Below are 17,358 nucleotides of genomic sequence, written 5' to 3' on the forward strand. Positions count from 1 at the left end.
TAATTCATGTGTATTTGTGACATTAACATAACTGAAACATTGTATTATTTCCAAGTAATTATGTAAATCATTTTGATTTACAATTATATATATCTGGGACTTATGCATGTATATATCTCACACGCATTTGTCTCAGAAATAAAAAAAAATTCCTATATACTTTAATAAAGGTATATAGGAAAAAAATTCTGAGACAAGTGCCTGTGATATATCTGTCAGTCCCAGAATAGTAAGTATAATTGTATCTTAATCTGTGGAAAAATCCGATTATTAAATTGTTAAATTGTTTTACTTCATAATTCTGTCAAAGTATACCTTTTAAAGTTTTAAACTTTAAAGTTAAAATGAATATTCCATTTTGATCTGAGGAAAAACTTTTTAAACTGTAATGACATGGTCAGTCAACTGATTTGTTGCATGGTTGATTACAGGTAATTAAAGCATGCAGTAATTTTCCATTACGACAGTGCGTGTACCCTGGGGTGTGAATAACGTATTAGAAATACCATAGTTTTCTAGAGAACATCCTGTCTATGTGTAGTGCAGATTGATGACATTACACAAAATTTCTTTTGTTAAATGTAGTTAAGTATCTGTTTTCATTCCCTATTGCAACACTACAAAATTTTCGAAGAAAAAAATATTAATATTTAAAAAAAAAAATCATTTATATAAAATAAACAAGAAAAAAAGTAGCAAATAAACTTATGTAACTACGCATTGAGTACACATTATTTCACTTTACATGTACAAACCCTTGAAAAAACGTATATATAGATGTGTTTAAAAAGGCCAATTCCCAGTGAATTTATTTCACACTAGGACCACAGGCACTTGTGTCAGAATTTTGTTTCCTATATACCTTAATATAACATAAGAAGTATATATATAGGGAATTTGTTTTTGGGTACAAGTGCCTGTAACTAGGACCTAAGATAACTAGAACTAAGTTCATTGGAAAGTCTTTTTGTCTGATACATGTATACCTATATAGCTTGCTGTTCGGTGTGAGCCAATGCTCCGTGTTGAAGGCCGTACCTTGACCTATAATGGTTTACTTTTATAAATTGTAACTTGGATGGATAGTTGTCTCATTGGCACTCATACCACATCTTCCTATTTCTATAGATATGTACCTAATTAGGAACAGCTTCAAATATATGCCTATAAATTAACGGTACGTCTAAAAACCGCTCAGGACCTTCTGAGTGCAGACAGGACATAAAAAGTCACTCAGGACATGTATATATGTTTAAGTGAGCGTTGAGGGTATACATTCTATAGATAATTTAATTTTTGATCTTATTATTTTGGTTTTGTTAAATCAAACCAACATTAAAGAAGTTATTTAAGTTTGTATCGACACACGCCGTTATTTGGGATACGTCAAGCATAACCGATGATCATATTCAATACCAATCATCATTTTGATTAGGTCGTTTGATCTTTAATAATTAGGACTGATTATAAACACATACAAGTAAACTTTGCAAACAAACAAAAAAAAAAAAAAACGTTTCCTTGGAAAAATTAAAAAAAAAAATACATGAATATTATTTTTACAAAAAAAGTTAAATAATTTTTCGTTTTGTATGTAATAATTGAAGCCATTTAGAAATATAAGAAATCTTAGTCGGGAAATTTTCAATTCAAGTTATTTCGTTTGAAAACGTTAAGAAATATAGATCTTATTCGATGTAAAAAGTGGCGTCCTTGGAGATCAAAACCCCGTTTAAATAGGGTTTGTCTACTCTCGTCTATTGCCGAACATTCAATAATCAAGGATTTGTACAAATCCTTGCTATACTATAATGAATCGCGTCGTCAATATCACCACAATTACATAAAGTACAAATACAATCTTCTCCTAAATATTTGGCATCGAACAATTTCATTAGGAAATTTTGAGTCGAAACTGAAGTACCAAATCTACAAAAATAATCACCATGTTTTGTAGTAGTAGGCGTCGACAACTAAACTGTTTATATTCTTTTTTGTTCTCCTAAATTAATTGAAACTCCTGAAATAATTTAGCATTATCTATAGACAGCTTACAAATGCAAATCTTTTTAGAAGTATGCGAGTGTATAGTAATAATTTGTTCATTAATCCCCCTTTTTCCTTCTATAAAATTACATTTATCCGATCAATTTTCTGGTATTTGAGATGTCATAGATAAGGATCAATAACTCTGTAACTGTTGGATCAAATCTATTGAAACTTTGCACAATAACTACTGAGATGTATATCTTTATTTTAAAAGTGCAGTTTAAAGTCTGGAAAAAAAAATTAAAGTCTGACAGGAATAGGATCCCAGTTACGGCAACCAGTCCGGTACCGACGAATGTAGTTCTTAAAAAAAATATATAACTTTTATTTAAAATGGTGTAGTTTTATCATTATACAAGTTCTGTAACTGAATGTAGATTTATTTGAATGAGTAGGCTTTCTAGCTTGAATTTCTGTAAAAATTTTGATTGATTTAAATGTAATCTGGCGTCGGTACATAGAGTAAATTGCCTAAATTCTAGCCTTTATTCTTCCCCGGAAGTAGACCGACCTACCCTGTTGTCAATCAAAACAAAATTGTGCAACAGAATGCCGGTCATGAGGCACTGATATTGCACTTAGAAACTTCGAAACAAATGCCTAACGTGAAACAGAAGTCCCAAGGTGGCTATCAAAATTATTTATTGGACAGCACCCCATTTATTTACTATGATTTTCAATGCGTTTCAATGGGGGAAATAACTGGGTCCCCGTTCCTATCAGAGGGCATATTTTGAACACTTCAATCTGCAATTGTAAGCTTATTTGTGGAGTTACATAGATGAAATTTGGCCAGCAACTTCAAAATTCAATAAGGAAAACAATGGTGTAATTATTTTTAAAATTTTAATTAAACTTTTTAAATTAAATTGAAATTTAAATTTATGAAATTTTTAAAAAGTTTGTTTTTCAATTTAAAGTTTCATAAGGGGTTACAGTAAGGTCATTTTGATGGTATTATGTATTCATACACTTGTAAGTTAAAATGGAGGGATTTTTCGAATAATATCAGCAAAGAATATTAGAAAAGAGCCACCTGGCAAGAAATAACACATGTCTTATATGGGATCAGGGGACAACAAAAGATGGAAAATATGGGCATATTTCTTTCCAGTATCCTATTTCTGGGACCTAGAAAAAGAAAAAAGCCATATTCAGTTTTATGGTTTTTAATTTGGGCCTGGATTTTTTTTGAAGATATATAAGGGGTAGGGCTATAGCTTATATAAACAATTTTAACTGAATGTACAACAATTTTAGACTCCTTTTTTAAAGATTTTGGTGGTCCTTAAAAGGACCGTTAATTTTGTCTGTATCTTTTTCAGCAGTAGATGAATGCAGCTATATCTTCCTTGATTTTGGAACTTTTGAAGAACAGCTTCTGGTATGTATATTCTTCATAGCAGGTATTACTCTACCATATGAATGATCGTCCATTATGCTTTTACAAATGCAGCATCAAGTTTTGGATCAGGTTGCCCTATTTTATATCTATCTGTACGTTTACTTCGATCCTTTTCTTCCACATGAACCTTAGTCTTCTGTCCGGTGCGTTGTAAATTTTTCTTTTTCCTTTCTGGAGTATTTTGGTTTACTTTGTTCCGTTCACACTCCCTTTACATCTGGTCCAAGTGTTTTAATGAACCTTTTGAGATTTTAAAACCAATACATTCTGTTTTGTGTCACAAGGAATAAGCTGTACCATTATTCAAAGTGTGAATTATTGATGATGCCCTCCCTCCCTTCAAATTTCTAGAAAAGTTCATATTCTTTGGTAAGGAAACACTTCGTGCTCTGTTAACAGATTCACCTTTTTGAGTGTTATGATTAAATTTCATTTTCATTAATGCTTCTTCGCTTAGTTTCATTTTTAAAAGTTCCTGCATTATTAACTTGTCTTTGTTATCCATATTCAGGTTGTTTAACTTGTTTGGACCCAAGTACATGGATCTCCTATGAGCCACCAACAGTTTGAGTGTCCACCACCACACACGTATGAACTAGTGGGACATTTAGAGCAGTCACAAGTATAACAACGCACAGTTGCATTAAGCATTCAGGCAGATCCAGGATTTCCCTCGACATTTGTTAAACTGTAGGAGGTGCCGTCTTGACTGGTTTTAGCTACAAGTGAGAACTTCTCTGCATCTAGCCTTTTCCATTATATATTAAATGAACTTAGCTGACTGTTTGAAGACTAAGTCTCATGATTTATACCCTTGTTATGGGGTATGCTTCTTTGCATATGTAATTCTTATAAGATTTTTTTTTTAATTAAAAAAATAATTATAATAAATTTTTGTTCAGCAGAATTTTTTTTTTAACTAGATTTCCATATCAAAAATGAATTTATCTACCATGTGCAATTTACAGAATGTAAATATCTTTTAAAATAAAAAAGTTTTGCTGATTTTAAGCATATTTTCTTCATGAATTTATGATTTTATCCGATCAATTTTCTGGTATTTGAGATGTCATAGATAAGGATCAATAACTCTGTAACTGTTAGATCAAATCTATTGACACTTTGCACAATAACTACTGAGATGTATATCTTTATTTTAAAAGTGCAGTTTAAAGTCTGGAAAAAAAATTAAAGTCTGACAGGAATAGGATCCCAGTTACGGCAACCAGTCCGGTACCCACGAATGTAGTTCTTAAAAAAAATATATAACTTTTATTTAAAATGGTGTAGTTTTATTATTACACAAGTTCTGTAACTGAATGTAGATTTATTTGAATAGGTAAGCTTTCTAGCTTGAATTTCTGTAAAAATTTTGATTGATTTAAATGTAATTTGGCGTCGGTACATAGAGTAAATTGCCTAAATTCTAGCCTTTATTCTTCCCCGGAAGTAGACCGACCTACCCTGTTGTCAATCAAAACAAAATTGTGCAACAGAATGCCGGTCATGAGGCACTGAGATTGCACTTAGAAACTTCGAAACAAATGCTTAACGTGAAACAGAAGTCCCAAGGTGGCTATCAAAATTATTTATTGGACAGCACCCCATTTATTTACTATGATTTTCAATGCGTTTCAATGGTGGAAATAACTGGGTCCCCGTTCCTATAATAGTAATAAAAGTGTACTGATGACTAAACATGGTGGTTTGTTTACCTGTGTGTCAAATTATTGAGGCTCTAAAGGCGGATTCCTCTGCCAGCGAAAACAAATTTTATAGCTATTTTTACACATGTTACATTCGTTATCTATTATATTATGGTATGACTTTATGGAATATATGTGTAGGGGGTCAGTAGTGAACCGTATAACAAATTTATCGCACAGAGAGCGTTTTCTGCCAAGTTTAGTATAAAATATAAAAATTTAACAATGAAAAATAATAACAATAACAATAGGAATTTATTAACACAACTACTAACAAGTATTTAGAGCATTTTCTTTTTTGAAAATACAATTCGGAATGAATGTCATTTGTTCAATGTTAGATTTTGAATGATTGTCACTTTACATTTGTGAAATAATTGTGGACCGGCAGCTTGTCTTGTGTTGCTAACAGTAATGGATGATTCATTATAATCAAAGTCCCCTAATTTAGCGTTTAAATCGAATCCTTCGAAATCGGAATGCAAACTGTGCGGAGTGTTTGCTTCAATAAGAACTGGTGCCATAGATCCATTTTCAGTAAGTGCTGGTCTTACAGGAGGTGCTGGTAGTGCTGGTCTAATAGGGGGTGCTGGTAAAGCCTCTATCTGGGCTGGCACAGCTCCCATAGTTACTCCCAGAGTTTGTCCCATTTGGAACTTTTCTTGCGTGTCTACCCGTTGATAAACGGATAGAGATTGTACGGATTTGTGACCGGTAACAGACATTATCTGAGCATCATTAAACTTATTTTTTGACAAAATTGAAGCTCCCGTTGCTCTTATGGAATGATTTGTATATTTCTGGCTAAGTTTACATGACAAACTCAAGTCACTCATAAATGTTTTCAGCTTTTTCTCCCTAACAGGTGCGTTGTAATACCATATTTCGTTGTCGTCATCAACAAAGCAGTCCCTTGGACGCTGCAACAATCTGATTTTTTTTTAAATGAAGAATAAAATGAAAAATTAACTTTAAAAAAATCTGGCTTTTCCCGACATTTAGAACAATTATGACACATACCTTCTTTAATATACTTTTGGTGAATTTTTTCAGCTGTGTTTTATTTTTTATTTACCCATGTTTTTTCATGTTTTTTGGGATTTTTGTTCTTATGATTGTGTTTAAAATTGTTTGACGATTGTAGCTTTTATTTATTGTTAAATTCACTTACCTATCACAATCAGGGTGCAGCTTGTCTGTATACTTTATAAAGGATTCCACTGGACAATACATTGAGCCTGGAATACAAAATTCTATATGATATAGTTATAGTAAAAAAAAAAACATTTTAAAGTATACAAATATGTAGAAAATGTTGACATTTCTTTTTTTTTTGTGCTGCAGTCATTGATGATTGAAAAGTAAAAATACAAACCATTCCATGCTTTTGCACTTCACGACACGTCAAATAAGATATTAGATGGTCTGTGGATAATCAGGTTACATTTTCATTTTGTGTTTGTTTCGAGGGTGGGACTCTTTGACTTTAAATTACCCAATATTTTGGGGTTGTTTTTTATTATTTTTTTTTGGGAGGAGAGGGGGGGGGGTGTAATTAATGATATATTACTAACCAAGCCTGATGATTATCAAATATATAAACTAATGTACCTGTAGCTTCTGGCATGACTCCACTTGTTGTCTCCTTATCATTTCCTCTATGGTTTTTGGTTAATTCATCTAAAATCTTTTCGATGTATCTCATTCCTGTATTTGGGTCTGTTTTCAAAGCAAAAGTTGACTTGGTCATTGTATGCATATTTTCTGCACCTCGTCGGCAAAAATACAGTCTTATATCATACTGGACTTTGTTAAATAGTCCTATGGGGGTTTGTGTAGAAAAGTAGACTGACTTGTACAGCTTCTCCCTGTCAGATTCCTGGATAATTGGATAGTGTTCAACGTTTCCTTACCTGCTTGTTTCAGTTCGGCCCTTGCAGCGACAAAGCTCATGTTTGCATATCGAAATGCTGCATCTTAAATAATGTCAAAGTCCTTATTGTTTGGAGGTGCTTTAAGGTGGCGATTCAAGCCATGTCGAATCGATTCCAGGGAAGAGGTTTTATACATGGAACCATCTGTTTTTCTAGCATCAAGGTAGTCCAAATAGTTATGACGTCTTGAAAGGCTACGACGAAAATTTAAATCCGTTAGCTGACAATCTTTATACACAGGTCTGGTCATGACGACAATCCCTCTGCAACTAAATTTTGTCGTAGGAAGGCGTCACAGAAAAAAATTGAAATAGCCTTTCAAGACGTCATAATTATTTGGACTAGACTAGCATCAAGGTAGAAATGAGATAACGCTTCATCCAAACGTTTCAAAGTCAGCTTCATGATTTTTACTAGTAAGATATTCTCTGAACAATTTTGCAGATAGGGTGTTACTTTTTTGTGTCTTTTCGGAGTGAATGTTCCGTCTTTAATCGTCAATGTCCTGACGTGTTGACGTCCCGAATCTCTTCATTTTGTTGCAGACGAAAATATGACGTCACATGTTGTTTGAAACGGGAGATAACTTCAATTAAAGTACTGATCAACGGGGGACAACTCCCAAATAATTACTTGAATCGATAACGTATTGCGTTTAAAATACCGTTCTGAAAATTCCAAGCGGCACATCAGTCATCTCCTATCGCCGCCATGACACCCCCTATGAAATCTACTGACCCCCTACGGGCCCATAGGGGGTCACCACGTGACGGCGTTAAACCAATCACAATGTGACTATTTACTCGAGGTGCGATAAATTATAATGTCTCAATCTGTGTCGAGTTTTATTTCTGCTGCAATGTACGTCTGCAAAATATTAACAAACTGACGCATTCTGGTTTGACTTAACACGTGACATGTATACAAGAGGAAGTGTTAATATTAAACTATGATATACTTAGACAATTTTTGAAAGTTTAATTTAAAAATAAAACACTTTAATATATTTCTTAAAAATAGAACCACGTATGTATAGGGTCAAGTGCAGATAATTAAAGACATTTAAATTTTCGGAAAATCATTCTAAAGTATCGAAACGAAAACGAAACCATGCATGTATTGTTTTAATAAAAATTCAAGGTGTAATCTTATCGGTTATTGACCGTGGTATTATTTCAGCGGAAAAAATAGCTCATATGATTAAAAAGGGGGCGAGTCAGCAGGATATTTTTAAATAAATGTCATGGCCTGAAAAGAGCTGGAAATAAACGAGTTTGCTCTAAACAGGATAAAAATGAACAATTTGCAACACTAAAAGCAGGCATTAATTGTGAACATAAGTGAAAGTAAATTTTCGCGAGAGGAAAAAAAAGCATTCGTAGGCTAGCAACAGATAACTGGTAGAGGCTTTAAAGAGCCTGTGTCGCTCACCTTGGTCTATGTGCATATCAAACAAAGGACACTCTCTAACATTGTAGACGAGAATAGACTTCATGAAAAAAATCTCTATTTTGTTGATCTTGTATACTGATCTTTTAGTCTGTTTAGTTTCTCTCTATCTTCTTTAGTTTTTGCTCAAAACACAAAAGAGGGTAAAAAAAAAAATCCTCATTTAAGGGCATTCACTCCTATGAAGAGTGACAGTCTACTAACTATATCGGCAACAATTGACTTTTTAATAGATCTTGCCTTGCTGATCATTTTTGTGATTCAAAGTGTCCATTTATCTATTACAATTTGAATCATATAAGGCATAACGGAAACAAAAATTTTCTCTCTATATATCATAGTTTTCATGATAATAGGCAAAAATAAAAAAAAAATGGTAAAATTTGTCATTTATGGGCAATAACTCCTATAAGAATTTGTCGAACAGTTTTGACGTATATGGACAATTGGTAGAGCTCATTTTTTTGAACATTTTTGCTCCATTCAGATTTTCTCTATAACGATTCAAAAAATAATACACAAAACTTGCATTTTGCCCCTATGTTCTATTTTTAGCCATGTCGTCCATGTTGGTTGGTAAGCGGCGTTATCAGACACATTTTTTAAACTAGATACCCTAATGTGGATTGTGGTTAAGTTTGGTTAAATTTGTATCAGTAGTTTCATAGGAGAAGGTTTTTGTAAAAATTTACAAAAAATTGTTAAAAATTGATTATAAAGGGCAATAACTCCTTAAGCGGTCAACTGACCACTTTGGTCATGTTGACTTATTTGAAGATCTTACTTTGCTGAACATTATTGCTGTTTACAGTTTATCTCTATCTATAATAATATTCAAGATAATAACTAAAAACTGCAAAAATTCCTTAAAATTACTAATTCAAGGGGAAGCAACCCAACAACGGGTTGTCTGATTCGTATGAAAATTTCAGGACAGATACATTTTTACCTGATGAACATTTTTACCACTGTAAATGCTTTAGTTTCAGAGATATAAGCCAAAATCTGCATTTTACCCCTATGTTCTAATTTGAGTATTGTCGGCCATGTTGGTTGACGAGCGGGGGTCATCGAACATATCTTTTAAACTAGATACCCTAATTATAATTGGGGCCAAGTTTGGTTAAATTTGGCCCAGTAGTTTCTGAGGAGAAGATTTTTGTAAAAGATTACCAAAATTTACGAAAAATTGTGAAACATTTACTTTAAAGGGCAATAACTCATTAAGGGGTCAATTGACATGACAATTTTGGTCATTTGACTTATTTGTAGATCCTACTTTGCTTAACATTTTTGCTGTTTACAGTTTATTTGTATCTATTATAATATTCAAGATAATAACCAAAAACTGCAAAATTTCCTTAAAATTACCAATTCAGGGGCAGCAACCCAACAACGGGTTGTCTGATTCGTCTGAAAATTTCAGGGCAGATACATTTTTACCAGATAAACCTTTTTGAATACTGTAAGATTTGCTCTAAATGCTTTGGTTTCAGAGATATAAGCCAAAATCTATATTTTACCCTTATGTATTATTTTTAGCCATGGCAGCCATCATGTTTGGCAGGAGGGGTCGTCGATCACATTTTTAAAACTAGATACCCCAATGATGATTGTGGCCAAGTTTGGTTAAATTTGATCCAGTCGTTTCATAGGAGAAGATTTTTGTAAAAGTTAACGGACAACGGACGCCAATGATGAGAAAAGCTCACTTGGCTCATTGGCCAGGTGAGCTAAAAATGAGTAGTCAATCCGGAAAAATCACCTAGTCCCTCTCCCTCCTCGCAGAATATCAAACGGTCGTCCCATTATGCTATCAGAGTATTCCTACAACATAGAAATACGTCATGTAAGACATTATAGGATGTAAATTTATAAATTTACTTTTCCATTTATTTCCGTTTTTCCATGCTCATTGCTATGTGGTAATTTTGTTTGAAACTAACTTTTTTTTTTTAACATGAAGCAAAATTAGCAATAGAAAATATCAGCCTACAAATGTTTAATATTGAATATAGAATATTATATTTTATTGCTAAGATAAGAATTTTTTGTTTGAATTGCAGATCTCAAATTTATGACATTGACCTTATATTGTATGCATTTATTTTGAAGTATAATTACGTTATATAGGTTTCAAAGCATGCGCCTGTTTATAATCTATACATGATAATTCTTATTATTTTCAGTTGCATTACGCTTTGTCACGTCATAACCAACGGGGTTCCTATATAAAATGTAACATACTACAATGCACCTTTTGATATAACAACGATGAACATTTTTGTTGTTAGGGATGCATATATACCCTTCCACGTCCAGTCTGTGTTTTTGTTAAATGTTTTTTCTGCTTTGTATCGATCTGAGGTAAGCCCTTTTCAACTGATTTTTATAATTTTTCTTATGTTGATCTGTAACACCACTGTCCCAGGTTGGAGTAGGGTTGAGCGCTCAGAAACATGTTTAACCCCGCATGTGGTTGTTGTTGGTTCATGTCTGTCATATTTGTTTTTCGTAAATTGTTTTGTTATAAATTAGGCCGTTAGTTTTCTCAATTGTATTGTTTCATATTTTTCATGTCGGGGCCTTTTATAGCCGACTATATGGTATGAATTGTTCTCATTGTTGAAGGCCTCACTGTTGCCTATATTTGCTAACATGCACTTCAGTTGAACTTTTGTGGATAGTTGTCTCATTGGCAATCATACCACATCTCCTTACTTTCATATATGCCTATAGTACCTACAGAAGACTCGGCTTAGGATGTCTTCTCGATTCACACTGGTTTGTAATTTTATGTAGTGAGTTTAAATTTGCACGTGTTCTCTTGTTTAGTTATAGCATCACAAGTTAATGTGGAAGTTAAGTTATACACATATATACTTATATTTCTATAATCTACAATCTATTAAAAAACTTGTTTAGCAAATAAAATCCTATATATATGTTTATCAAACACAAAATGACTTTGTAAAAAATGAATATATTTAGTGGTTTATTGGGGCACTTATGACAAAATTAGTACAAATTTAGTTTTCGCGACATACAGATTTAATGACCGGAAGTATCCGACTTTAATATAAGCACACTTGATACCTATACTTATATTACATTAAACCATTTCCTTATATTGGTCCAATGATTCACAAGTATTCTATTTTTCATTTCCTTGAGTTTTGTATTGTTTTTTTTATATTGTTTTCGGCATAACATGTTTAAGTATGGAATGGATATTAATTAAAAGCATGTTTATTATTTTCACTACTGTAAAAGTTAGAGGTCTTCCTACTGGTCCAGGAGTTTGTAAAACACCACAGAGGTATGTCATACTTTTGAGTACAAGATATTTGACTTTAAAATGATGGAAGTCTTATATAATACAAAGAAAGTAAATATTATTGTATTTGATATTTCGCAAGAATGTACAATGTACATAAGAATTATAATTATTGCAATAGATAATTACCCGATGTTTTTTTCTTTTAAAGAAGAAACTTAAATTTTATTTTTATTACGTACGAGGTCTTTTATCCTTATCAATTCTTTAATTATATGCGATCCTGTGAAAATTTTAGTATATTATTTATCAAATATATTGAAATTTCTTGTGTTTTTTCTTTGCCTTGATAAGTTTTTAGCAATATTATTTCAAACATACACATTTACATGCATGAAAAGTACAAAATATGATCAAGCCACTTTTTTATCTCCTGAATGTGAAAATACAAAATGAACATAAAGCAATGCATTAGTCTGCCAGATATCAATCTTTATATTTTTTGGAATTATGACTAAAATAAAAGCCACCAACTTTCACCGTATTTGCATTTACAGAAAGACTACCAAAATAATTAATATGCATATGTAGTAATTCTGTAAATGCAATTGCATTAATCTGGGCCATTTAATTGATAGATTTAATAACGCTTGCATGTTTAACACTGTCACATTTTTTATTAGCCTATTCCAAGTCAGGAGCCTGTAATATCTTGGTTGTTGTTAATTGCTATCTGCAATTATTGTTTTTTGGGGTTAATTGTTTTAGCATTAAGCAGACAGCTGATTTCTCGTTAGAACTGTTTCACATTTCGTCAGGCCTATGTCTAGTATTTCTTATTATACGGTTTCATATGGACTTTGTCATAGTTGAAGGCCGATCGGAATGAGTTGTCTCTATTAACAACCCTAATTGTCTCATTAGACTACACAAGCTGTCGTACATGATCATTGTCTTATTGTGCTATGGTCATTTTTGTATGTTGTCTTTCATTTTTGCTTCAGTTTTTTTGTCTATAGAGTGTCTGTATGCCATTTTGTTTTTTCTTTGTTGAAATGGTTATTTGTTTTGTGGTAAATGGGATTGTGGCACGGTGTTGGCTGCTGTACCCCAATTTTTGACATTTTTGTCTGTTTGTGATTCTCACACATTGTTGTCAATTTAATGGACTTCTATATAACTGTCATACAAGTGGGAAGTTAAGCTAGCTATAAAACCAGGTTTAATCCACTATTTTCTACATGAGGAAATGCCTGTACCAATTCAGGTATATGACAGTTGTTTTCCATTCGATTGATGTGTATGAGCTTTTGATTTTGCCATTTGATAAGGGACTTTCTGTTTTGAATTCACTTTTTACTGGTACATGTAATATGACTCCGTTTCTCAGAAGGCAGGAACATGAGCTCACATGTGTTTTGCGTGTTCATTTTTGGTGAAAATTAAGTTTCCCTAAATGTCAGACCTCATATTGCAAAATCGCAAAATGATTCCTATAAAGTTTCCAGCAAAGGAGATTCAAAACTGTTTGTTTAGTGTTTTAAAGTCCAAACGTGTCGGATTCCGAACATCTTGTGAACAAAGTTCCTATAGCGTAAAGTCTACCTCGAATTGTTTGATAAAGTTGTGCCAACATGATATTAGTACAATGATCCAGTCACTCTAGCTACAAGGAAGTTAAAAAAGATCCTTTTTTTTTCATCTATATGCCATAATGTATTAAACAGCACTTTCATCACTTTTAATAATTCATGTTCAGGTTTTCTTGTATATGTTTCGATGTCTCCATACATGTGTATTTTACACGCAAGTGAAGGACTGAATATAAGTGGCTATCGTGTGTGTCTAAATCTATTGCTTTTAATCGCAACTAAATATTCATGAACTAATCTATCTTATTTTAGAATAGAACACAAAAACAAGACTGTTAAAGCAAGGCATTGTTGCAACAATTTCTACCAAATAGACGAAAGATGTGTTGGTAAGTTTAAAATACACTAGAGAGAAAAAATATATACATCTAAAAAGTTGAATAAAATTCAACAAATATGTATATTTATACTTTTGGTAAATAAAAGTTTTGATGGTAGATATTGTTCAAAATTATTGTTTGTTTCGTAGTCCTTCGAGCGCTTAATTTGTTATGTTAAAAATTGCTGATTTTGTTGAAACAGTTAAATTCAGTATTCAAAAGTCGAACTGTTGATGGAACAACACTATTCAAATAATAAGTTTATGCAAGTTTCTTCGTTTATAAGGAGTTTCCAATCCACACTCTTTAAAAAAAAACGTTAAGTGATGATTTTTGTTGCATCATTCAAAGATATGCTAAAGACGATTTCCCCCGACAATATAAAGTAATGGGCGTCCGCAGCTAAAATATATCTTTTCACGAGTTCTCCTTCCGTCAAGTCTAAATTTAGGTGGTACAGTGAGTTAAGTGAAGGTACTGTCTTTGGCATATGTGTGTTTTGGTGTAATGATTCCATGTACCATCACTCTAGAAGGTTAATTCTGATCGTTTATATGCCTGGCCATGATTTATATGATGCCATTCGTATTTAAAGGTGGGTAATAATTGTCCTGGAGAACATAAGAGATTCTGTGCCTAACGGATTAAAGTTTACCAAAAGATTATCCGACTTTTTAATTTGCTCATAATGCAATTTAAAGATATCCGCGAACAATTCAATTTTACAGCTACAGGTATCTTCGTTTACAATGTTTTCATGTAAATAAGGAACAGCTAGGGGCCACTATTTGAACCCTGTTGTACTCAGTGCCTTGGAAAATGCTACCCATTTATTACATTCCTCTGTTTTCTGTTGGATAAGTTGAAGGGTTTACTTGTATAGACAATTTCAAATCTGATATTGTTTAGTACCGCTTCCTTAGTCTGAAACTTTACCGTCACGAGTTGGTTGACCGTTATGGATTATCCGTGTCACAATTGTCGTATTTGTCCCGTTCCCTTTCCCCCGAGTATGACCTACGAAATTAGACTTATAACCGGTTGCGTACTAACACGAGCAACACGACGGGTGTCACATGTGGAGCAGGATCTGCTTACCCTTCCGGATCGCCTGAGATCACCCCCAGTTTTTGGCGATGTTTGTGTTGCTCAGTCTTTGGTTTTCTATGTTGTGTTTTGTGTACTGGTTTTTGTCTGTTTGTCTTTTTATTTTTTAGCCATGGCGTTTTCCGTTTATTTTCGACTTATGGGTTTGAATGTCCCTTTGGTATCATTCTTTTAATTAGTCCATTAGAAATATATATAAATATAAGATTCGAATCGCTAGTCATGAAGCCAGACTTGCGCTCAGTTATCAAAACACGTAAATAACGATGAAGTTTAAATAGTGCTTATAAAATTATAATACATCGTTAAAAAAAAATCATATTAGACAGAAGAAATATTGACAGCATGCTTTTAACGTTTTACCAACAAAAAAAAAGGAATTGCACTCGTTAGTTTCAATGTGGACAGGACTATTTGTATTCTAAGACTATAGTTATAAATAACGCTTAGTGGTTTTTCTATGATATCTGAAATAGGTTCGTTGTATAAAAGATGTAGTGAAACTTGCAATTTCCTCAAACATTTGACATTGTGTATAATTTTAAATGATGCTAATCAAAGGGAAAGGAAATGGCGTATGATGTATGGTGTTCGGGGGATTGTGTATGGCGTAATTGTTTATGGTGTAATTTTGTACGGCGTATGGCGTAATTGTGTATGCTGTAATAGTGTATATTACAAGTGGAAAGTTTACACCATTCAAGGACTACTGTATGTTTCTTATCCACGCAATTTTATGTTGGGCATATTGTATGTATGTATCATGTTATAATATAGTGTTATTAACTGCCTGTTTCTGTATTTGCCCTGTTATAGATTCGAGGTTAATAGTATTGGCCCCGAGATTCGTAGAGTCGAGGGCCAATTAATAGTCTTATCGAGAATCTATAACAGGGTCAAAACAAAAACATTCAGTTCATAACACTTTTATCAAATGATTTCAATTCATCGATTATACCAAGAAACTGGCCGTAAAAAGATAAAGGATTTCATATTTGAACTTGTCTTTTGGCAGTTACGATTCTGATTTCTCGTCCAAGTACAGTACTTAATAATTGTTATTTCAATTCATTTTATCTAAAAAGTATAAAGTAGCTAGGAATAATAATTCAGACAGTTAACCTATTCTTACACTTGAATCATCTGCGTTCTGATGATTGATCAACGGAAATTAAACAGTGATAATAATCGAACGTTTTTTCTCGAAAAGGCCGTTTCAAAATCGTTACAAAACACGGAACATTATTCAAACTTTTTTTAATGTAATTTAAAATTACAAAATATGAAAATGTATCTTATGAAAAACGATACGTCCAAAGTTAAGAAAGGCGTAAAAAATAAACTCATCATAGATACCAGGATTGAAATTTTGTATATGCGCCAGACGCGCGTTTCGTCTACAAAAGACTCACCAGTGACGCTCGATTCAAGAAAAATTATAAAGGCCAAATAAAGTACGCAGTTGAAGAGCATTGAGGACCAAAAGTTCCTAAAAGTTTTGCCAAATTCTGCTAAGGTAATCTATTCCTTAGGTAGAAAAGCCTTAGTATTTAAAAATTTAAACGTTTTGTAAACAGTTAATTTAAAAAAAATGAAACCGGAAGTGAACGTCCCGTGCTAGCCCATGGGCCAGTACTGCTAAAAAATGAAACCGGAAGTGATGGGCCGAAAAAAACCCACCGACCTAACCATCCTATTTTGGAGTTAACCTCATCCTGAGTTAGAAATGGTAGGTCTTTCTTTTCTGCGTGTCTGGTAATTCGAGAAATCTCTAGATAACTTTTGGTTAGAATGATAGTAAAATACGGAGTAAGCTCCCCTTAATTGTTAATTTCTAGTGCATTTCAACCAAATTATATCTTGAATTACCAGAACATGAAAAGGAAACGAATGTTATATTTGTGCACCATTATACATTTTGAACATAAATTAATGTCAACTTGAGTGGATTTTTGTTTGTCATGTTTTCACCACTGCCTGATTCTTAGGCAGACTGTCACTTAAACAATACCGCACCATCAAATGAAAATTATATCTTTAAAATTTAAACACTTCTTTCAGAATGTCCGATTGGTCACTTTTCGAAAGGTGATAACTGTACAAAATGCGTGGACGAACGATATGGTAGCAAATGCGCAGAGCAATGCAGATGTAACAGCAATGAAAGGTCTCAAGATAATTATTAAATATATTTTATATGATATTAATGTACAGTAGATCGGGAAAAATATATTAAAATTGATTTTATGTAAATAATGCTTGAACTATTTCAATTGGAAATATCCGTAAAGCAAACTATTTTTGTTTCTGATCTTTGTTAATCAGGAAGAAAGAGAGACAAATACAATGTTCAAGCATTATAAAACAAATATTTGATTTTTAATTATTTGAACACGAAAACAATCAAGGCTCGTCGCGCTCGTAAGAGGAAACAAGATGAAAGGAGATTATATACGGAT

At 32.8% G+C, this 17,358-nt stretch overlaps 1 protein-coding gene across 8 annotated transcripts in view; it reads left to right on the forward strand.

Moving 5' to 3' along the window:
- LOC127714502 (uncharacterized) overlaps window positions 1-17,358 on the forward strand; it is a 146,403-nt gene that overhangs the window by 58,931 nt on the left and 70,114 nt on the right. For 2 of the 8 annotated variants that reach the window (XM_052220574.1, XM_052220579.1), the window contains exons 2-3: window positions 13,725-13,801; window positions 16,961-17,066. The exons of 4 other annotated variants lie outside the window; for them this stretch is intronic. In XM_052220574.1, the coding sequence (XP_052076534.1) occupies window positions 13,725-13,801; window positions 16,961-17,066 (183 nt within the window). Of the gene's footprint in view, window positions 1-11,753; window positions 11,863-13,724; window positions 13,802-16,960; window positions 17,067-17,358 lie in introns of those variants that run through there. 2 more of the 8 variants (XM_052220575.1, XM_052220578.1) reach the window with 2 other exon arrangements.

The sequence above is a fragment of the Mytilus californianus genome, unplaced genomic scaffold (genome assembly GCF_021869535.1).
Source record: "Mytilus californianus isolate M0D057914Y unplaced genomic scaffold, xbMytCali1.0.p SCAF_9, whole genome shotgun sequence".
NCBI lineage: Eukaryota > Metazoa > Mollusca > Bivalvia > Mytilida > Mytilidae > Mytilus > Mytilus californianus.